The sequence below is a fragment of the Calonectris borealis genome, chromosome 2 (genome assembly GCF_964195595.1).
Source record: "Calonectris borealis chromosome 2, bCalBor7.hap1.2, whole genome shotgun sequence".
Lineage (NCBI taxonomy): Eukaryota > Metazoa > Chordata > Aves > Procellariiformes > Procellariidae > Calonectris > Calonectris borealis.
The window spans coordinates 146,371,410-146,395,920 of record NC_134313.1 but is presented as its reverse complement, the minus strand read 5'-3'; the positions used below and the strand labels follow the sequence as shown (position 1 = coordinate 146,395,920).

General features: G+C 40.8%; 1 protein-coding gene across 1 annotated transcript; it reads left to right on the top strand.

Annotated features, from left to right (window-relative positions):
• The first annotated feature begins 14,871 nt into the window (after window positions 1-14,871).
• Window positions 14,872-24,129, top strand: STEAP1 (STEAP family member 1). The gene is given in 5 exon segments (XM_075140789.1): window positions 14,872-15,103; window positions 17,642-17,746; window positions 19,922-20,434; window positions 21,926-22,090; window positions 23,872-24,129. Coding segments are annotated over 5 exon segments (1,188 nt in total). The 5' UTR covers window positions 14,872-14,956.
• The last annotated feature ends 382 nt before the right edge of the window (window positions 24,130-24,511 follow it).

The following is a 24,511-nucleotide window of genomic DNA, read 5'->3' as shown; positions in this document are numbered from 1 at the left end:
CTTAGCAGAGGGAGGCAGAGAAAGGCCGAGAGGAGGAATGGCTATCACCATCCACCCTGTTATTTCCACCTAATGAATGGTTCTGAAGAGAGCAGCTCTTATTAGTTAAAATAATTTTCAGGCTGTTCTAACATGTGCTGCATAGTGGCGGAGCATCAGAAACTACTAATCCCTAACAGTCTTTTCTCAAAGCCACAACCCAAGTCATCCGCTATCCTCCAGAGACATAACACAAAATCTGCTTCCAAGTGAAGCTATTTTGCATTTTAATAAATCAGAAAAAAGTACGTGCAAGAGAGCTGAACACTATTTTAACTTGTACCTCCACAAAAGAGCATCATTTACAAGTATCTATCACATGCTGAGACCAACCGAGATCAGGACCTAGAATGTGCCTGCTCATTTATTAAGGGCTTAACTCTTCATTCATTAAATAAAATGTTACACAGACAGGAAGCAGCATCACTACTTTCTGGCTGCCAAAAAAGTGTTCGAATGAATTGAAATCAGGAAGAACCCAGAACACCCTGGGCAGGGATACTCCTTCTCTGGGTAAGAGGAAGGAACATGTGGTAGAGAAGTGTGTCAAGCTGTAGAAAGAATATATACATGTTACAGAGGCATTTGTACTTTGGTGCTACATACTTAATAAAGTCTCAGGCTTACAATTTAGCACATCCCAAGCCTAGTAAGTATAGCAATTGCTACTACCCTTGCTCTGCTCCACTATTTGTCCTTAACTATCTCAAAATATTTTCATAGACATCAGGATGAACAGCCTTATGTTAAAGAGGGGGAAACAGAGACACAGAGAAGTGATGAAACTTTTCCAAAGTCACCCAACAAGCTGTCCAAAGCGGCCAAGAAGGAAGGCATCAGAGTCCTACTCCAGGATGTTTTCCTCCAGTTCACCTTGCCTCTCCCACCAACCATGCAGTGGCTCCCCTGAGCCTGCTGCCTCAGGACACTACCCACCGCGGGAGGTGTGCTGGCTTAGGGGACAGGCATTTGGTTGAGAAAACTGGGATTCTCAAGTAGTTGGGAAGCATTGTTGTGTTAGGGCTTATACTGCCGTACATCTTGTCTGGATAAACAAAGTGAGCATCGTGGAAGATATCATTCTGAAATCTCTCTCCAGCATTAATTATCACTTTGATACTCCGGGATTTGTCAAAAGTTCTGATGAGCAGAATATGCTGACTCATACACTGGCACCTTTCTTTTCAGCAACTGTGATAACTTGGTGACTTCTGTTTATAGTGGATTTATGAAGTAAACAGCTATTGTAGAAACAATCAATGAATAAAAAATAAATAATTTCAGTGGAAATATTAGTTTGCTTTACTGCTTATTTCACCTTGCTGCCTCCTTCATGTTAAGTTTAGGCCTCCATTATGAAGTATTTAATTACAGAGGTTTCATTGCTTAATTCTAAGTGTTTATTACTTCAGGAAGGCATTTCAAATAAGTGTCTAATACTGTTTCATGTCACCCTGTTAGTTTATAAGGAAATAGATGTTTTCACTGTGTTTTTATTCTTGTTGGACATGACTTAATCCATTTCTGTAATTAAAACAGATTTACGCCTGCTATAAAAGCCATAATTGATACAACATTTTAATTCCCATTTGTTGCTAGGAGTGGTAGTTGTATTAATGCTCAGACTTAGAGTCTCGTTACAATTTGACAGCAGCTTAACAAGTTATCGAACATCAGCTGAGTTATGGTAACTTTACATGTGCCTGTTCTTAGTGCACAGCAGATGTGAGATATTGCAGCTTAACATAAAACACAAACTCCACAGGGAGCCAAAAAACCCCAGCCTTACATCTCAGGTGCCTCCATGGAATGTCAGCTAGGAATTGCATGTTCGCCATGGAAATCACAGGTACATTCTTCTCTAGTGTTCAGCTTCAGAGGAAAGTAAGCATCAAGTCTGACACTGACCTTCACTTTGGAGCTTTTGGTGTAAGAGCTTCTTACAAAGGACCAGATACAAAGTTTGTTGAAGTCGATGGAAAAATATCTGCCCTTGACCTCAGTGATCTTTTGTTCAGGCTTTCACCCCTACAAAAACTATGTGCTATTTCAGTGTGAAATGGATTGGTGAAATAGGGACACAGCCTCTCCGTTCCATCAGAAGGCGGCCCTCTCAAGGAGCATGTTCCACCACAGCCAGCCTCTGGGAAGCAGGGACCGCTGACTTTTTAAATCACTCTAACTGAAATCTTGGCTGCTGCAAGCTGAAGGGTCTTAGGGCTGTATCGGGATGTTCTGGCATTGTAACTAATTTAGTAACAGTACTGGGGGTGGAGAAAAAACAACTTCCTGGAGAACCCAAACTAGATAGACACAACACTGGGTATTTGTTTGTTTTTTCTCACCCAGAGCTTTCCTTTATCTTATTAGAGTTGGACTTTGTGCAGTTTTTTTCAAAATGAAGTCACCCACATCCAACTTTCAGTTTCTCCAAGATAAAACAAAGCAGATTCATTAGGGCAATGGAAACGGCTTCTTCAGCTTATTTTTAGTCTTAACAAAAAAAAAAAAATCTTCTACTAAAGTTTTACTCTTCAGGTCACAGCAGGTGGCCAAGAACGGCGTGGGGGCAGGGGGGGAGAATGGAAAAAAAAAAGACTAGAAGCTGTTTTCCAGAAATAGAGTAATTCACAGTTTCCAAAGTATGTTCTTCTGAAGAGGGAAGGCTGTCACAGGGAAACAGCTGGCCACATGTGGAAAAGGCAACAGATGGTATGAGGAGAGAAAATATATAGGAAGCAGTCATCGTTTTTTTCACTGAGTCAAAATATAACTTTATGTGTTTCAGATAGATAGCTATATATACTAGGGGGAGGAGGAGGACTGCATGTGTGGCTGCATATGTAAACACACATACAAGCACACATACACTGTTTCAACACTGTTGTGGTAGCAACGGCCACTAAAATGTTCAGGATTTGTGAATGAAAATAGAGGTGGCCAGCGTAACATTAAGGGGAGATGCTATTTCATGGGAGGGTTTTGCCATTTGCCCCTACCATCAAATCTCAAAAGCCTTTCTAGCAGAAAAAAGGGCTTGGTAGCATATGGATTAACACTCCTCCTGTGGATTACACTATAAAGTTCTGCTATTCAAGGGTAAAACTAAGAGTTTATACAAAATTTAAAGGGCCACAGCGGCAAGCTCTTTCAGCTCTTTGTCCCCTAATTTACTGAAGAATTTCCACAGAGGATACTCTATAGGGCTAAGCCACGTTCTGTTGTGATGCTAAATAAGGAACAATTCCAGTAAAAGTAACATAACACTAGCAACAAGCAGATGTGATGCTGAATCAAGTCCACAACAGTAGAATTAGGCATCCCTACCAATCATTTTCAAATTACTGATTTGATTTTAAATACAAGCCAACTTCTACCTCTGCTCCAATGCAGTCCTATTTATTCTAAATCACATGCGCTATTCTATACCAAACAGCTTCAGAGTTTCATTTAATATTTCTGATTCTACAATATAACAACATTTTAGAGCAGGAAGAAAGACTTGTATGAGGAAAGAGTATTTCTTTTTCTCTTATATAATTTCCATCCTTTTTCTTCATTATAATTGTATGTATATATATTTAGTACTGCTACAGTATTTGACTCATTTATGAAAATCCTTGAAACACCTGAATGTTTTATGTAAACTTGTGTTTGAAATTAATGTATTACCAAGAGAATTTATTTCATCACCATTTTACTTTGCTCCACTGATCTGTGAAATGGGTTGCACCTCTCTTCCTTTCAAAGGCATTATAAAAAAGACTGACCTGTCATTTTTTCTAGAATTACAAATAGCTATGTATGTTTTACACAAATTAACTGTGCAAAAACATACAAAGGCAGCATTTGGGGTTTTTTTCTTCAGCACCAAAGCAGTAATAGTGGGGCAGAGCTCAGTATGAATAAAACCAAAATTGGACAAAATTCTGTAATTTATTTTTATGACTTTGCCTGCACTTTTATTGAAATGTAAGCAATCCCTTCAACTATTTTTATACCAGTGACTTTTGGATAACATAGAAACACATATTTTGAGTTATTTTTAAACAAGATAGTCAGGATAAGTGAAGAAAATAAAGACTTCCAATTTCTGTCAACATAAAATAGTCCTTGTGAGTCCAAAAAGTTAAGTAACACTCTAGACCATAAAACACAAAGAATACTAAATTGCAGCTTTTGAAAGTACTTTGCTCTTACTTTCCCTTCTAAGTTGTGTTTTGGGAGTGTATATTAGGACAGGTTGTCAGGATTTCTCTTGCCGAAAGCTCTAAATTTACAAGAGGTAGCAGTCGGTAGAACTGGGAAAACATTTAGTCATGAGTCAATCAACTGGGAGTATCTTCTTAAGGACAAAGATAAGAAGTTTATGGTTTACCAAACCAGTCTATTAAATAATATTCATTAAATACTTCTATAGCAGTCATTTAGGCAAGTTCCTCAAAGATGCTAAGGCATCCTCAAGCATACCAGCATACTTAAGTTTCTTAGGTGTGCAAAGCACCAAAACATCTAAAAGTTAGATAGATGCCCTGCTGAACGGAATTCACAAAGCTCCAGACAGTTGTTTTAGGCAATAAGAAGAAAGTGCTTGTAAACATAAGGGATCTCTTAAGTGAGAATAAAGGATGAATAACAACACTCAGCCCCTTGTAGGTCACCTAATAACATTCAGGAGCATAGATCCTGTCTTTGAGGTCTCTGTTTTTTTCATGAACTGTTACAAGGAAGTCAGGGCAATTGTCAGCTGATGCAGATTAGGAAGGAAAAAAAAATTACGTTGTAGTTTTATGCCAAAGCCAAGGTTGTTACAGATCCATATTGACAATGAGGGAACTATAATAATAAATCATTTTAAGAAAAACTTGTTTCCTTAGCTTTGCTGCTCTTTATGAATGCTCAGAATGAGTTTCTCTACAGTGCTTCATCTTCTGATATTGTTTCTGAAAACAAGACACATGCAATTTTTCTACTACCTAAGTACTTTAAAGATCATCTGGCTTGACTCTCATCTCCTTGTGAAGGTACTGCCAAGCTTTCATTTGGTAGCATGCAATGATTAAGTCTATGTCGATGTCTGTCTTTGCTTTCACTGCACTCGCTCTGCCTCCATTTTCACTGATATCTCAAGTAGAATCGGCAGAGGCAGAGTTCTCAGAGGGTCATTAATGGTAAGTCACCTTAGGTCAACAGCTTTAGTAAAACAAGTGTGTCAAAAGAGTAGCAAAATAGCAGAAAACCATACTTCTACTCTGGACTTCAATCAAGGGCAATAACCAAACAAAAAATTACCTGAAAGGAGATTTCTGAGTACACTTCCTATGATATGGACTTAGAGTTCTCATCAAACTCTTGTGTCCATCATTCAACCTCCATATTCAAGCTAGTGCACTCTCGAGTCCAGTTCCTGAAAACATCCGTAGTCATTAGGGTCACATATCGCTGTGGAGTTTGATTTCAGTCTTCTCACAATCAATGCACCTTCTCAATCACAGCCAATCAGGATTATTTTTCTTATGTTTAAATGGATTTCCTATATTTCAGTTTGTGTCCATTGCCTCTTGTCCTGTCACTGAGAAAAGTCTGGCTCTTATTTACTCCCTCCTGTATTTATTCACATAGATAAGAGGTCCCCATGCCTTCACTTCTCTAAGCTAAGCCATCCATCTTCTCTTATGTCAGATGCTCCAATCCTTTAATCATCTTTGTCACCCTCCGCTGGACTCATTCAAGTATGTCCATGTCTCGCTCAATCTGGGGAGCCCAGAACTGTACACAGCACTCTAGATGTGGAGTGCCGAGTCGAGGAGAAGGGTAACCTCCCTTGACCCACTGGCAACGCTCTGCTTACTGCAGCCGGGAGACTGCTGGCCCTCTTTGTTGCAAGGGTGCATTTGGTGTCCACCAGGACTTCCAAGGCCTTTTCTGCCGAGTTTCCTTCCAGCTGGTTGGCTACCAGCCTGTACTGGTGTATGGGTTTATTTCTTCCCAGGTGCAGGACTTTGTTGAACTTCATGAGGCTCCTATTGGCCCGTTTCTCCAGCCTGCTGAAGTGACTCTGAATGGTAGCACAACCATCTGCTGTATCAACCACTCACTTCAGTTTTTGTGTCACCTGCACAGGTCATTTCTGACTGGATGGCTGTTAGATGGAAGCTTACAGTTTTTCCCTGGAGCCTGTAGCACGCTACAGCCTGCTGTTCTTGTTCTGCCTGAGCTCCCTGTCTCTGTTCTAGTCCTGCCTCATTTCCCACCCCAGTTCTTCCTTGAGTTCCTGCTCTGCTTCTAGAGTAGACCAGTGTCCCAGGCAGCAGCAAAACGTCTGAACAAAGATCTCAACTCTTGGATTATTTCTGACAATTAACTTCAGCTATCTACTGTCGTTTGTAGTGTGTAGTTAGTCACACAGTATAACTACCACTTCTGGATGACAGGAACTTTTTAATTTTGACCATGGATAGTATTTTTGAACAGCCAGAATCTTAAACCAGAATTCCAGTATGTAATTTTGGACAAAAGATCTTTTTCTTTGTAAGTAATAAAACTGTCTGGACTTAAAAATACTCTTGCTCTAAGAACTTATAATTGGTATAAAATATCAATATTAGCACTTAAATTGTTGAAAAATAATTTCAAATCTGGCAAAATATCCAACTTAACAAGCTCTAATTAACACAATTATTTTCATATTGAAGACATATGTGTAATTGTGTTGTCAGCCCTTGTATGTGAGCAACAATTCCCTTACCAGTCAACCATAAAAAATGTATTAATGTAGTAGTTCCACATTAAAAAAATTGCCCAAAATCTCATGGCAGACAACTTTGAAGCATTTATTGCTTTATTTAAATTAATTATGGTGTTATTTAAATTGTTAATAATGATTAAATTATTTAAGTAATTCCAAATGTATTGGTAGGTTCTGTTCCACATTTATTTAGATTGTATCAAATTTATAACAACTGTCTGATCAACTTAGGGTTTTTTAAGTACCTCAGTACCCTTAACATAGCGTTTTAAGAATTTCTCACATCTGCTCACTTCTCAAAGACATCTCGGTAACCAAGAAATGACTTACAAGTTCTGACAAAGCTAATTCTTTGCCTTCCTTCAAATCCCTCTTTAAAATTAGGAAGCTGTTGTTATCACAACAGTTGGAACTGCTATCATCACACTGGAGAGTTATCACCACAGCCTGACATCCTAACTATCAGAGCCTCATTACGTTCCTAAAACTGTCTTCAGCTCTGCTTCTTCCCTATGTGCTTGCATCATCCCTCTCCTATTGTTTCTAACGTGAAACCTCATTGTATCCTGCAGAGAAAGCGTCACTGTTTGTGGTTTGTGTTTGCAGAGCATCTAACACTGTGGACTATGGTTTGTAGGCACTATGGTAATAGGCAAAAAACTGATGACATAAATGCAAGGTATAACGTCAAAAAAATCCTTACAAATTGTAAGGATTTTAAAATATGGTATTGGAAGCAGAAAGGTTTTCTGAGAAGTTCCTGAGGTAGAAGGCCTGGGAAAGGACATGGTTTGGGAGGGATCCTGCAACGTTTTGACACTTTTGTGGTCTCACCACATGCTTTCATAAGTCCTCAGTGGAAAATATAATGACATTAGAATGCCATTCCTAAACCACAAAATCTATCAAAGAGCCATAGCTATGGGCAATAAACCACACTAAATGTTTTTGACAAGGTATGTTCCAAAGCGTCTTAATTTCAAATGACTCTCGCAGAAATATTGTAAAAAATTACTTTTTTTAACAATTAGAGGTAATGAATACCCATATACACCACAGCAGAAGATATACCACCGCTATGCGCTATTACATAATCAGACATAAGCAAAATGGTCTCCTGCAGAAAAAAAAGCAGAGGAAGAAATGTGAAACAACTCTTGACCTGAGGTGGGTCAAATGCCTACCTGCATGCCCAATATTCTGTCTTTGCTCAGTAACCCTTCCCCCATGGGTCCATTCCTTCCCCTGTATCCTTTACATTTTACAGTTGAAACGAAGAAGTCTCCGAAAAACTCTCTAAGACTCAATTTAGAGTTTTAGAAAGCAGGTATTCTTTATTGCAGCGCTGGACGCACGGGGGATCGCTCCACCTAGTGTGCGTGCCGAATCACCTAACCATAGGGATTAAATACAATTAGAGTATACATATTCATTACATTTCCGAGAAATAATCTAAATATTCATGTTATTTCCTGGAATTCATTAGCATATTCAAATGTCCCCGACGCATGCGCCCTTGTGCTCTTTGGTGGTCTTTCAGGGTCTTCTGGTGGTCATCGATAGTCTTCATCACAGTGCCCTCTGGTTGAACTCAGTCTTCACGCATGCTCCATTTGTCCCTTGGCTTAGTTTACATGTTTTTCACTTGTAACAAGCTAGCTTATTCCACTATACCTTCCCTATCAACCCTACAATGTTAGCTTCTCTATCTAATTAATGTAAAGTACAAAGTTTCAAGGCTCTTTTATCTATTGAATGTCCGGCCTATCTATTCATGAAGCATTCCTAACCCATCTACATCATTCGAACCAAAGAATCTCATGTCTCTTCACTGTTCCTCTCCTTTCTTATAAGGTTGTTCCGTTTCCGTGGTTACTGCTCACTGGGGCCTAACAATATTTCCAAGAGACACAATTTATCTACATACCTACAAACACAACACCTGTTAGTTACCTAACTTTTAAACAACAAATCTTAACAAACTATATCCACTACATTAATTTGAGACTTATGATATTGCTCCCTATCACAGTCTTGAAGTGCTGCAGCTTTTTTGTTAATCTATGTATAAATTACTGTTATTTTTATTATCACTGGTTTCATTATTGTAAGTATTTTAAGGCAGTCAGCTCTATACTCCAGTGACTCCAGTCAGCTCTATACTGGAGTATAGAAAAATCATGAAATCATCAAAACACCACAGAGAAGTATCATAACTGCTTCGAGGGATAACAATACAATTTTAGATGTTATATAAGTAAAAGTGACAAACACAATGAGAAAGGCAAGCATTACTTTAAGAGTATGTGATTATACATAGAGAATATAACTATGCCTAACACAATCAAATTTTGTTCTTAAATATCAAACAAATTCTACTGTGTTGCTTCCAAGAAGTGACATGCATTATCAGAAAGGAATTCTGTGAAAGGTATTAGTTCCACAGACTAGGAGTGGAAGTGCTTTCTGTACTTGTCTATAAATTACATACTTGAAATGCAGAATGTAATTTCTTTTACAAGGAATGAGAAAATAAAATACTGCTATTCTCCTCTACTTTGAGTTTGTTTTCAACTCATTTAATTGAACTTTAACTGAAGCAGTCATGTGGTCTTTACTTGTACTTTCAACAGTGTCTAAAAGTATCACTGTTAAAAAATTATTTGGGTGTCATGTGGCTCTATTGATTTCTCATAATTCGAGAGAAGTAGTACATAATTTTGTTTCTTACACATGTTGGACTGGATTGAACAGCCCTCTCAAACAATCTTGAGCTTCTGGGTTTTTTCACTGTATTTCTTTTCCTCAGCTTCCCATAACTTGGCACTGATGACTTAAATCCTCCAGAGGAATTCAAGTATTTCAAGTAGTTTGAGAGCCACTTCTTTGAATCAGAATTTGATAAATCCAGGCCAAGTAAGAAATTTGTTTGACTTCAACAATGTTACTCACTAAGAACAGCTGGTCCTTTACTTCACATTCATTCAGCAGGGGATACAGCAGTTGTCTGCTTATCTGATCTCTTTTTATCACATTCCCTTGGATAAAGGAGCTTATTAAATGACAGTAAATCAAATATGTTGTCTGATGTCCCTGTTCTCAGATGATCTTAGCCCACAAGGAACAAGCATGCCCTGCCAGGTGCATCTGCAACTCCCACCCACAATATGAACAGAGGGCACTTACCACTTGCATTCCCAACTCAGCTCCATCCTATTTAGGAGCCAACACTGCAGTTTCTTATGCTGCAATTTTCAAAATCAGGTTAGATTTGATTGCATTTCAAAATGAATTTTCAAATTATTTCATGATTTTCCAAGTTCATACATGGTTCTTTGTAGTGCGTATTTTTTAATATTCCTTTTCACAGATTGCTGGGTTTTGGAATTTTGAGCAAGAGTCTCCTTCTTGGCATCTCACACATCTTCCTGGCCAAACATGTTAATGCAGTTAAATTTTGTGCCTACTGTCCCACCCAAAGCAAGACCCCTGCCAATACCAGATCAAGTCCTAGGCTGCATTAGGAAGAACATTGCCAACTGGTCAAGGCAGGTGACCCTTCCCCTTTTCTCAGCCCCTTTGAGACCCATCTGCAGTGCTGTGTTCAGTTCTGGGCTCCCCAGTACAAGCAAGACACACACAGACCAAAGTTATTTCAGCGCAGGTCACCACAAGGATGATTAAGGGACCGGAGCATTTCTCCTACAAGGAGAGGCTGAGAGAGCTGGGATTATTCAGCCTGGAGATGAGAAGGCTCAGGGAGGCTCTTAACAATACATACAGGGAAGAGGGGAGTAAAGAAGATGGATCCACTCTTCTCAGTGGAGCTCAAAGAAAGGACAAGAAGCAACGGGCACAAACTGAAATACAGGAAATTCCATTTAAAAATAAGAAATTACATTTAAACATAAGAAATTCCATTTAAATATAAGAAAAAAAGAAAAAAGAAAAAAATTGTTTACTGTGACAGTGATCAAATACTGGAATAAGTTGCCCAGAGAGGTTGTGGAGTCTCAATCCTTGGAGATATTCAAAACCCAACAGGACAATGCCCTGAGCAACCTGCTCTGTTAACACTGCTTTGGGCCAGGGGAGTGGAGAGGGCAGATAGATCATCTCCAGAGTTCCCCTCCAACCTCAGTTCAGTGATTCTGTGAAGTCAGCCATCACTCTGCATAGCAAAATTTTGAAAATTCTAATGGTTCCACAATCCCTCTGGATTTTCACTATCCTCACAGTGAAGAATTTTTTCCTAATATCCAATATGAAACTTCGAGCTGCAATTTGTGATCCCTGACTGTTCTTGCACTCCCTGGCACTACCAACAAGAGTTGGGCTTCATCACCTTCAAGTGTTTCAGGGTTGCTACTACATCACCCCTTAGTCTGCTCTTCACCAGACTAAACAAGCCCAGCTCCTCCATGTCTCTCCTCAGGGAGCATGTGCTATAAGCCCTTCATGACCTTGGTAACCCTCTGCTGAACCCCCTCCCGTGCCATCCTGGAAACCCAGCCTTTGTTTCAATAGCTGATCCAAGCCCATTTGCACTTGCTTAAATCACAGGGAATGGTTTCCACCCTTCCACACCACTTCCCCCATGCAGCATCATTTCTGAGTCACCCAAGGGCATGCTAGAGTCAGCTTGCTGACGGTAATAGTTACACTTAGCTTACTCCACAAGTTCAGAGAGAGACTAAGTGTTAGTATGATTATATGTAGGCCTGTGTGTTACTGGAAGACTGCACCACTTTTCCAACCACTTGGCAAATTGTTCTCAGAGCTCCTAGTCTCAAGAGCAGTTGCAGAAGTAGACGAGTTGCCCTGACCACGTACTTCTCTCTGTATAAACTGTGGTGAAAATGTTCTCAGGATTAAAGCAATGTCAGGCAATCTTGTCAATGATGCAATAATTTTTTCCTCCAGAAAATACAATCTATCATTCCCTCACATCCTTTGTCAACATCACACACAGACTCTGTCCAGAATGAAGAAGGACTAAAACACAAACGGGCTAAGACAGAGTCACCAGAATGTTTTTCATCTCTGGAAAATATCCTGTCACACTTCAGCAACCGCAGAAGTATTACTCTTTCTCATCCAACTCATGCAATAGTTAAAGAATACTGACACTCTTCTAAATGTTTGGAGATAGCCAAATCTGCACAGCTTTCAATTTTTGTCAGTGAGATCATCCCCATTCTGCATGTGCCAAGAGAAATTCTCATTTTGAATCAACTCCTGATTCCTGTGGTGTTTGTCACCTTAAGTCTCACACTTCTTCCATAGTACTTTGCATAAATATCAGTTCAAAGCTGTCAGCATGCAGCGGTATCGTCTAGATGTAATAGTCTGCAGGAGGACTGCCATGCAGTTTGCTTTCCAGCAACCACTGTAATACAAGTGGTACTTTGAATGACCTGGAAGTCATGCCTTAGGGTAGCCATGAAAGGAAAGTTTTCCCTAGCATTTGAATCTACTTCCACTTTGTCAGCACCCACATAAAACGAACTTTCCATTTTTATTCACACACAGGCAACTAATAGCACTCAGGATGCAGAGACTACAGAGAGGAGTGCTTGGCCGGAGATACCTAGGAGCATCTGAGAGCAGCTTACTAGGTACTTATTTGATAGCCAGGTTCACTTTGGCTGGCTTTTCATCTCATCTTCTGAGAATGCTTACACAGGAGCTTAGCTCTTGTGTGTTTTATGAAAAGGCTAAGGATATCTTAGGATATCCAGGTGCTGAAATCTGTCAGCATCTTGAGCTACCTTTTGGCTTATAAATGTACTCCCCATAACACTAGCTTACACCAGCGACTCCTGAGGAGAGATTTACCATGGAGTTCACTTGGAATAAGGGGATGCTTTTAGCCCTTTGGACTACAAATTCTCATTTACCCGGTGTGTAAGAGCAGCCTGGTACACCTTGCCGCAGTCAGCCTCCTCCCCGCGCTCCCACCGCCAGGCGTCACCCTGTTGATGCCTGTACTGGGAACTGAAAAAAAAAACCCAAACCGATGGTGCAAAAGGAGCAGAAAGGAAAATCAAACGGCACTTTCACAAAGTGAGAGCATACAAAAGTGAGCATCCTTTGCAAAAAAGTAACTAATGAAAAGCACGTGGAAAATAGCCTTCATGCAAAGCACAGACAAATATGCTAATGAAGGCAACTATAAAGAAAAATTAAAAGTTAAGGGTTTGTTTTAACACGGGAAAGACAATTATTCTTTTAATCCTTCTATGGCAATCTCTTCTGTTCTGCCAGATGTAGCATTCAGCTGGAGTCTATGTCCACTTAACATGTACTGAGAAGGAGAAAAAAATATATTCCCAAGATATAAAGAGATGGAACTTGGCATCATTTCTGTGAAGACATCCTAAAGAAGACGCAATGAGATCTACGTGAAGAAATGAAAACATTTCTGAGGCAGACTGGCCATGTCTTCTGCAATGTCAGTAAGCCACTAAATGTCGAAATATCCACTAAAACAGAGCTTTCACTACATAATGATAGTTCACGCTGCATGACTAAACTTTCAGGAGACAACTGCCTTTTCAGAATAGCTAGCCAGAATACCAGAAAAAAGTACAAGATCATGGTATTTGGAAAAAAATAATTTTTAAAGTGAGGACTGCTGTATTAGAAGCAGGATTTAATACAGCATTTTGTCAGGCTGGGAGAGTGACAGGTTTGGAAGAAGAGGTACGGAAGGGAGAACGGACTGAAAGGCGAGGAGAAGGGTTCCCGGGCAGGGATCTGAAGGGCTGCGTTTTGCGGGCAGCGGGTGGGGCGGGGGCAGCCCCCGTCCCCCGAAGTTCTGCAGCACCCTCCTGCAAACCCAGGCGTGCGCCCCGGCAGCGGGAGCGGAGCTGCTGGCCGGAGGGAGGTTCGGGGAGGCGAGGGGCGCCCGGGGAAGCAGCGCACCTCGGCGCCCCTTCCTCCTCCTCCCTCCTGCGGGGCGGGGAGGGCGCAGGTGAATGCGCCCTTTGTCCAGCCGAGGCCCCAGCAGCCCCACGGGCGCTTCTCGGGACGGCCGGCCCCGGGCACCGCGGCCCCGGGCGGTGCCGGAGGGGAGACCCCGCCGCTCTGCCGCCCTCCGGTGCCCGCCGCCGCGGGCTCGGGACGGGGGACGGGACTCCGGTTCGCACCCCGCCAGCGCGGAGGTGAGCGGGATGGGCACGGAAGGCGGGGCCGGGAGGGGAGGTGGAGGCTGCGGCCAGGCCCCCCCCGCCGCTCCCCTCCTCAGAGTCCGGCGGGCGCTCCGCGGCTGACCTGAATCCGCCTTCCCCGACAGAGCCGCGCCGCGGCCGGGCACCGGCGACCGCACCGCTGCCGGCAGGCGCTGCCCCCCCCGCTGACGGAGCCGAGCCGGGACCCGCCGCTGCCGCCGCCCCCCGCGGCGGGGGCTCCGGCCTCCGGCGTGAAGAAGAGGCTGCGCTGACGGCGGGCCGAGGTGGGTGAGCCCCGGGGCGGCGGGCAGGCGGCGGCCGTTGGCGGAGCCGCCGAGCAGACCTCCACGCGCGCCCGCGTGGCCGGGCTGCGGCCGGGTTCCGGCGCAGGGCCCCGCCCGCCCCGCGGCCGCCGCCGGGACGGGACGGGACGGGACGGGACGGGACGGGTGCCCCGGCGGGCGCGGGCTCGAGCTCGGGCTCCCCGCGGGGCCCGGCCTCCCCCGGGCAGCGGCGCGAGGCGGCCGGGCAGCGGGCTGGCAGCACACCCGGCCCTGTCCCGGCCGGCGTGGTCCGCCCCGGGCGCACTGTGACCGAGGAGAAACGCCGAGCGACGCGCTCCTGCTCCAACCCCCCGGGTTTTTATTAGGTTTTCCACAGAGCTCAGCAGAATTCCTGAAGAGCAGGGAAAGTTATTTACTCGTGTCCCGAGTGCTTACACCGGCCTGCGCGATGCACCAGGCGTTGAAAAGCGAGACAGTTGTCTCTAACGCTTTCACGCTGTCCTTTTCCGATGGTGCCAAAGGAGAGAGATGTAGTCACTGTCCCGTGCCTCTTCCATCACCTCATAATTATTTTCATAGCCTGTTTATTTTACCCATTTTTCTTTTTTCGTGGAGGCAGCCCTGAAACCCCTTACTCGGGAAAACCTCTCGTTGACTTTGGATGATGTTTTCTTGGGATAGTGTCTGCACATCCCTGTTGGTTCAGCGTTATAATGAGCCTGTTTTCTCGGTACAAAATGCAGTAGCGTACTCACAGCGTTGGGAACTTGGCTTTCTGCAGCTGGACATCCTCCATCCTCATTCACAGCTGCCTGCCAGAGCAGAAGGGGTGTGCACTGAGGATGGACATTACTACAACTGTTTTCTTTCATAACAGTTGTGACTTAGATAGGGCTATAACTGATTAGTTTCTGACTCTCACAGGACTCCTAAATCTTTTTCTTCAGATGTATTCCAAAAAGACACATGCTGTAGATTACTCCTTTCTGGCAATTCATAAGGCACTGAATTAAAAGTGGAATTATAAGTGCTGTGTACTTAGGGTTTTCCAAGACTATTACTGTGCTGTTCTTGGGCGTACCCAAGAAATAATTTTGTGTTAACTCTGGTATTGGAAGCCAAGTGGACTATTATGGTTCGGCACCTATGTTTCCTTGCATGCAGTCATATGGCTGTAACCCATATTTCCATGGACGAGCACATGTATTCATTCACACACACTTTCTTTTTTCTTTCCATTTTGTCTTCTGCTGCATAAACCATTAACACTGTATTTAACATTGTATTAAACATTGTTTCCCAAAAGAACCAATAAATCAGGTTTTAGGATCAGCAGCTGGCATTCTAGCTCATGGATTTTTTTTTTTCTTCACATGATGATATCATTTACTACATTCTCATCAATACAAATACTCTTTTTGCTTGAAGCTATTACTGGACTCTTCATTTCTAAATTTTCTAAATGAAGAATAATAGCAGCATGAAAATCAGGTAAGTTAAGCTCTTCCACACAGAGCTTCCCAATCTAAAATATGCTTTTGGACCCCCAAGATAGTGTGGTAGTCAGAAGAAGAGAGTTATGAAGTGGCTGGGATCACTGTGTAAGCTCATGTAGACTGGTGATATTAACAGTTGAAAGCTCAGCAGAGATCGGTACAGAAAAAAATTTTAAAAACACCAAAGATCTGAGCCACAAGCTTTTTAACAATTTTAAGAAGTCAGTCTCATTACCTAAAAGAGTAAAAAGTCAGTCTATAACTTTACGTCCTTTTTTTTTCCACATCAAACTTTAAAAATCAGAAGCCTCAAAAACAGTGTGACTGCCTTTCACATTCTGAGTTCTTTTAAAAATAGATCTGGAGTGCACTGTATTTGTTATCAGTTTTTTCCAGGTAAGTACGTTATACTGAGTTCTGTTTGTAAGCTATTCTTTGCCATTGTAACAGCGAGAAATACAGTATATTAAAACATACAAAAATTCTTAACTAATCATGGGACTGCAGGAGCTGAGGTTTCATGAAAATATCAGATATCCTGAAACTTGTGATAAAATCACTGGGACTAGCCCTAGGAATACAGGGAAAAAATAGAAAAGTGCCTTCATCAGCCCATGCTTTCTTGTGTGCAGGATATACAAACCATCCACTAGTATAGGTGTAGGAAAGGGTTAACAGCCTGACCTTCAGACAGAAGCTCTTGTTGACCCTACTCTGCAACACTTGGCTGAAAGGTTATACCCAAAGTGAGAGCTTGCTAGCAGGAGGGAAAAATCCAAAGAGAAATACTTAGGAAAAGAATACTTCGGCTTCAGGACTCTGGTGGCCTGGCAGAAAGCAAACCCTCATAGCAGACAGTACAAGACTGCAGGACGCCTCCACTGAAGGAACCACAGTAAAAAAAGGACAACTGTCAAAGTCTGATTTGTCCATACAATTTCCCAAAAGGTTTATGGATATAAAGAATCAGTAGTTAGCAAAACAGTTTCATATCTAGTAATTCAGCTGTTCAGTAGGAAGGTACATGGAAGAGCTACCTAGTCACTGTCTTAAAGGTAGCCACAGAAAGTCACACTGTGGTATGGCACCCTGAGCTTTCAGTGGTGTGGTGCTAGTGCCTCTCCTCCTGCAGTGTGCGACAGTGTGATGCACACATGGGAAGTCCTTGTTGCAGGGTCCTTGTAGTCCTTGTAGTTATTTTACAGCCTTCAGGATGCTGTCTCTCCTGCTATCGTAGGATTTACAGAAACATCTCTTTCAGTTTATCCACTCTCTTTCTTTCCGGCTTCTGATTTCTTATAGTCCTTAATATCTTAGAACCATTTCTGCTGGAACTTGTGGGTGATGAGTATTGTCAGTATACCTTGGAACAGCATAAGTGAAGCTCCAGCTGGAGTTTCCTCAAATGGAGAATATACCTCTAAAGCCACAGAGTGACTGTCAGGTAGACCAATCCTAAAACCTAAAAAATATTAGGAACAACACATTTGCATGGGTTTCTTGCATCAGCAACTCTCATGAACTTACCAAAATCCATCTTCATAACATTTTACATGTTATTTCTATAAGCTGTTTCAAACTTACTTGTTGTAATTTAAAAACTTTCAGCCTGAATTAATGCATTCATTCCACTGGCGACATGGGCATTTAGCTTAAATATTATTTTTCATCAGTGATTTTGTTCTGTTGATTCATACCCTCTCTTAGACTCTGCTTTACTTATTTAAAAAAACAGCTGAGCTTTTCTGTTCTCAGAGGACAGACTTTCCTTTTCCTAGATTATCGTACCTTCTCCAGCAAATGGGTGGAGGAGAGCGAAGAAAACATTTTGAGGGAAAATAGGCCTCAACATTCCAGGAGGGCTTTTCAAAACCTGTCTTACATCCTGCATTTGTTTTGCAGGGAGTTTCCGCAATGGAGAAGAGGGAAGGTGATAATCATGCCATTGATCAGAATGCAGGTCAGAGCATCATGCCAAGAAGAAATACAGGAAACCTTAGCAACTTGGTAATGTTTCTGTAAAAAAGCAGCTCATATGTCACACAGAATATCACAATCTTTCATTTGATTTTGTCCAGAAGCAGCGTTCCCATCACACTGGCATATCATCAATACTTCGAAAGTCTCGTCACAATATTGACATGAAGAGATAAAAAGATAAAGAGCATGTCATTCAATTTAATCACAGTCCATGACAAAAAATACACAAAGGTTGGGCCAGCTAAAAACTACATGAGGTTAGCTGCTAGTTGCATTTTACCAGATGAACAAAGCTCTGTAGAAATAATTTGGGATTTTTATACAGGAATATAAAATTTATCTTTGGAGGAGTCTTCATAATTGCCACATCACATTCAGTAAGTTTTCCACATCACACAAAAACGTCCAGAAAAAAAATCCATTCCACTCCAACAGCATTTGCCTCTGCAACTCCTGATGCACAGAAGTAGTTCAAGCTATAACTTTCTATTCTAATGTGAACTGTCTCACAGGCTGTGAAATACTGAATTAGGCTTTGCAAACTCTCTCTTCAAGAAACAGGTATCTCTAGGTGAAACTTGGTTCAGATGTGAATCTCAATTTGTATAATTTATACCAACTTTCAATTTTGCAATGCACAGACTACACTCTACTTTTCTTCACAGACTAGAGAATAAAAGTTACCTGGGCTACACCTTCACTGTTAGAGATACGCTTTTATCATCAGATAAACACGTAGTAGCTATTCAGCTAAAAAATCCTAATGAAGACCACGCCCTTTAATTTTACTGTGAGGCACTGTAGGCAAGTCAGTTAGACGTGTGGTGGGAAACAGGCTACCTTGTCTCTAATTAGGATTTTACAGCAAGATAGCAGTGTACATTTTTTATCTTTCTGTTAAAACAAAACACCTATGTATCGTTGAAGATGAACGTAAGACTTGCACCTACTTACCCTTGCATTATTTACAAGTAGCACCTTGTTTGAATTGACCCCTTAATCAGCTTCAGTGTAATATTTGATTCTTAAGAATAAAGCCAGATAATATTGCTGAGACAGGAAGATCTCCTGTATCCTAGCAGAATGCTAATTTACAACTTTCAAATTGCTAATATTTGCCTTCCTCAAAGCAGACAGTGCCTTTTCCCTTTCTGGAGGTCTGGACATCTGCCACATTAGCCATTCTAAAGCTGAGCCATTGCAGCATTAGTTCAGTTTTACTTTATATTTCACAGGAGTATTAAAGGACTTACATGTTTATTACCTAATGTTATCCGTTCTCAGTTCTCCACTCCCGGTCAGCTGTCTGCCGCATCAAGTGCAATGTCCTGCTGTTGGTACATGTGTTGATACACGTGTTTTCATTTTGTAAACTGATCATGTACTTCTTCCATGAACTGTAACTATGGGACAATCTTTAAATATATTATCTCAGTGTAAAACAGTTTATAATACTACACTAAAATTTTGTACTATCTTCACTCCTTCTAAAGTCTGTGATAATTCTGCCAAGATCTTCTGTGAGACTAGAATCAAGCCACGTCTACTTGGCAGCAGAAAATTCAGTTTTTTAAACTGAAGTGACTCAGTTTCACAAGGTTTCATAAAAGTTAAGAGGACACTATTACATTTGTGAAGGAGAGGAAGAAGACCATAGGACTTGATGCTGGAGTTGACAGATATGTAGCTAGTCTAATACACTGGATCCCTAACATTTCTACTTACATCCTTATTTCCCCAATTAAATGTCATTAAAATAGCAGACTGAATGAAATATTTTATTGTCTTGGCTCTGGATTCTGTTATTGTGCATATTATTTGGGCTACATCATTTGGTCTGTAGCTGAAATTTGACATTTGAAGTCTGTAGCTCATATCATAAGGACCTGTAATGATGCTTCACATAATGTAATCCATCTTCCCTTGCGGTGTAGTTAACTTCCTGGAATTAAAATCTATTTTGAAATCACCACAGATAATGAATGAAGAATGAGAAACATAGGCTATAAGAGCCTTGCTCAACTACTGACTATGCTGTTTGAAACATTATGTTTTTAAGCTACCTTGTCTTTAATAGTGTGTATGTTTTGTTTATGGCTTCAGTGCAGTACAGTGTAAAAGCCATGATGGCAAATACTGTCATTACTGAAGTTTTTAATCTTCGCTTGAATTCACCTGGTATTTCCTTTCTGTCGTTTCCAGAATGTGGATATGCAAGTCACCAATCCACCAGAAGCAGCTGCACTTTTTAATTTACATCAAGCACACCATTTTGGTGAGTTTGAACACTCTTCAGAACAACACTGCAAGCAGGATCTGTTCCCCAAGTGGCACTTGCCAATGAAGATAGCATCTGTGATCTCATTATTAACATTTATTTACACTTCTATGAGAGATGTCGTATATCCTTTTATAACCAGAAAGGAAAATGTTTTCTATAAAATTCCAATCCTTGTCATAAACAAAGTTTTACCAGTGGTTTCAATTACCCTTTTAGCACTAGTATATTTACCAGGAATATTAGCTGCTGGTTTCCAGCTGTACTTTGGCACCAAGTATAAAAGGTTTCCCCAGTGGCTGGATAGATGGATGTTATCAAGAAAGCAATTTGGACTTCTCAGTTTCTTCTTCGCTACAATGCACGCCTGCTATAGCCTATGCTATCCAATGAGAAGATCATACAGATACAAGCTACTGAACTGGGCATTCCAGCAGGTATGATGGGCATGCTAACGCCAACCCTTCTGTATTCAGAAAATCCTTGTTTTGGTCATTCAAGCAAATCTGGATGGGGGGAAAGCCATTTTCATTGCCTTTGTTTGATTTTGAAGCAGATTCCCACAGAGCAGATCCCCACTGTTAAGGGATGGAGCAGGACCTAGCTGTTAAAGCATGTAATAGAGAGTCAAGAGTCATCACAGCTGTGCCAGTGTGTATTAAATAAGTCATTTTCTTCATTTGGGATTTTTTATCTCTCTGTAAATGCACATAACACAGGAACATTTAAGTCTTTGGCACACTATTAGTTTAGTGTGAATTAATCTTCTCTGCATCAGTGGAATCTAACTCTACAAAAACTGAGCACACACCAGTTTTAGACATCTTCTTTGTAAAGTGAATTAGCCAGCAATGAAGGAGGGCTGAGCTAAATCACAATAATCTGCATTTGCCACAAACTAAATTTGTGAACACTGAAGGCTCCACAATTGGGCTGATGCACTAAGTTGTTAAAAGATACAATTTCATGCTTCCGAGTCATGGGCAATAATTGGCTTGCAAAGCTCTCTAAGATCCTCTGTGACTATAGAGTTCCTAATACCTGCGTATCACCTTGAGTGCCATGAGTATTGCAGTATAAGGAATATTTCAATATGAGGTATAGACTGCAAATGTACATTTTTATTACCCTCAAAGTCTAATCTAGAGCTTTATTAAAAGCACAGTATGATGTTAGCAGCTTCTTAAGAATTCTGTAAACAGTCAAACTACTTGTTCAAAACTCTGAAATCAGCCTTACCGGTAATCTGACTTGAATGGATAACTAGAAATTTCCTTGAGATTTCAGTCCTCAAGAGGAAGAAATGATCATATTTGGGGCATATTACGGCATGGTGATCGCTAGCAGCATCAAAGGGCTGTTGCAAGTAGTCGTAAACAGGAGAAGCTTTGACATCAGTTTATTAAAATCACAACCTTTTCATCCATACCAACTGTTGTATTCAGTGCAGCTGAATGTACCATTTACATGGTAGTTTTTAAAAAAATAGAGCTAAACAACTATCCTGGCAGGATACCATCATTAAGAATGCCTGCTGAATTAGCTCCCTAAAATTCTGCTGTTAATATACTTCCTGTTGTTATAATCTCCCAGATATGGTATTTAGCCATAGATGGAATTTTTTTGTCAAAGAATAACATTTCTCCTGCTGTGAAGGCAGGCTAACAGGCCTCAGAACCAGTCTCTCCTGGGCCCAGACACTGATGAAGTCTAAATTCTTCTCACTTAAAGCCCACCTTTGCTCTGCAGATACTAGTGGAGACTTTTTCATCAGAAACAAATAGCAGTTACATTCAGAGACATTCAAACATACAAAAATACTGTGTTTCTTGGCTTATTTCCTGAATATTATGGTGAAAATAGCTGTATTTCACACAAACGGCTAAGTGTGCCGCTCTATCATTTTAAATATGGTGTTCTTTTGGCAGGTCAAACAAAAAAAAGAAAATGCCTGGATTGAACACGATGTCTGGAGAATGGAGATTTATGTGTCTCTAGGAATTCTGGGACTTGCTTTGCTGGCCTTGTTGGCAATAACATCAATCCCATCTGTCAGTCACTCTTTGACCTGGAGAGAGTTCCACTACATTCAGGTACGCGTAAATGTCATTATTGCGTGTCATTAGTCCTCATTTGTAGGACTCTTATCAGCTAAGAGTTAGAAATATCAAACACAGAGGAGTTAGTGAAACCAATCTAAATGTTTGTTCTGTACTCTTTGTTAATTGCTTTGCAAGAAATGTTCATTTCATTTGTTATTTTGTCAGGAGAAAAGGCTGTCAGGTTCAGGGTATAAAGTGGAAAGAAAGACAACTCCAAACCGCTTTTTTGCTCCTCTGACTTCGTGACCAGCAGCAGCTGTCCCTTCAGGACCTATTCTTAGGTCAAAGTCCTCTGGTGCTGAAAGCATTCCAGTCATCTTCTGGGCATCTTCTGTTTCAGGAATGCCCCATGTCCTGCTGAATTGGGAGTAGGTGGTATTGAACCAGCCAACACTATTCCCATACAACACAGTACATAAGGAGAATTGCTTGTTGCTCCCTTGGAGCTGTTTTGGCAATTCTTTATTGCCTGGGCAGTACCAGGTGGCTGGAAAAGTCCAGAAGACTTCTGACCAATAATACATGCATCTGCAGCATTATTAGCTTCATAACCCCCTCCAAAAAGGTGTATTCTGAAAAGGAGACATCTTAGAACAGATGCATAATCAAATGCAGCCAGTCCTGAGTTTGCTACAGATGCGCTTGTTTCATTCACCTAAGTATCTGGTTTGCTCTTAGTTCTTCTGTATCATATGCAGTAATAATCAGGGGTGGTTCTGCTGACATCAATATGATCACACTAGAGTTAAGCAAGTGTTGAATTAGGTCCCTGAACACCAAAATCTGAAAAGTCAATAACCTACTAAGTACCTGGCATTTGAAAATTTGATTTTAATTTGAAAAGTAGATCTGAAATTTGTATCTTCCCACAATTAGTGGTTTGAGATTCTGCCCACTCTATGAAGTGCATCATTTGTAAGAAAAGTTTTCAGCTCTATAGAGAATATATATAGACACATCTAGGATGGAGTCTCTGAGTGCATGACTGCTTTCAGTATTAAATTAGTATGGTGAAGAAACCCAGAAGAGTAATACTACTATATTGGATTCGTTTTATAAACAAATAACCTTTATACTCAAAAATCAGATGCTGTAGATTTAGCAGTTGGAAAGGCAGTGTTTGACTTCACTGATGAGTAATTCCATTTTTCCAACAATATCAAGATTGTTATGCAACAAGAAACTCAAAATTACTAGTACCTCTAGCATAAAATTTCCTTTACTCCTGAATTTTGTAGACATCCCAAGCCAAATTTATCACTGTAAGTGGAATGAAAGACTTCAGTTTCCTGTAGTTGTGCAATTGCTTTTGTCATAATACTAGACTTACTAGAGTTTCTGATTTTAATTGACCTTAAAATTTTTCTTTGCAAATAATTGATTAAGCCATTTATAAATCTGCTTTTGAACTCATAATCATGTATCACAGAAATAAAGTAATGTGGGACACAGATGACATCTATAAATTGAGATATTGAGAACTGATCCTTTTTCAGGAATAGCCTGTAGTCTGTAATATCTTCTGTATATTAGCTAAGTATCATAGCAATTGAAAAATGTGCCTCATCTGTTTTCTCTTACGGTGGCATAGCGGGGCACAGTTGGATTCTTGAATTACAGTTCTTAAATTTTAGTTCAAAGCCAATGGTCTCTTTTCTTTGACTTAAGTGTGTTGGTTGAGGCCCTTCCTGATTTCCATATTTGCTTAACAGAGTACTCTTTTTGCCAAGTTGGAAAAAATAGATAGCTTACTATTTTCTTTCTCTTTTCAGAGCAAGATGGGATATTTAGCTCTGCTGCTATGCACTGTTCACGCACTGGTGTTTGCTTGGAATAAGTGGGTTGATGTTAACCAATTTATCTGGTACACACCACCTTCGTTTATGGTAGCAGTTTTTCTTCCTATTGTAGTTCTGCTTTGTAAGTGCATACTGCTCCTCCCATGTTTTAGAAAGAGGATAAAAAAGATCAGATGTGGTTGGGAAGCTAACACACAAACCAATCAAACCAACATGACTTCCAGACTGTAGATCAAATGTGGACATTTCCTGTCTATGTATGTAAATATACTCAAGGCCATGAAATGTTCACTCGCGAAATGTTCATATTTTCCATAGATGTTTCTTTTTCATTTTTCATTTCGACTTCAGGAGTATGGGATACTTGATGCAATTTGAACCTTTGCTAAAACAAAAGGGCAAACATTCATTTTACACTTTAATCTATTCAGTGTTCTGGTATTTGATTGTTTCTTTCTTCTGACTTACTGCTTTTAAAATCCAAGGGCTTCATTGCCTCAATTGTAATTCTCTCGTAGGCAAAAGCAATCATAAATCATTGTTCCAGATGACCACAGAAAGTGAATAAATTATTACAGCACAGAACCCAGGAATGCTTTCTGCTTCCCACAGC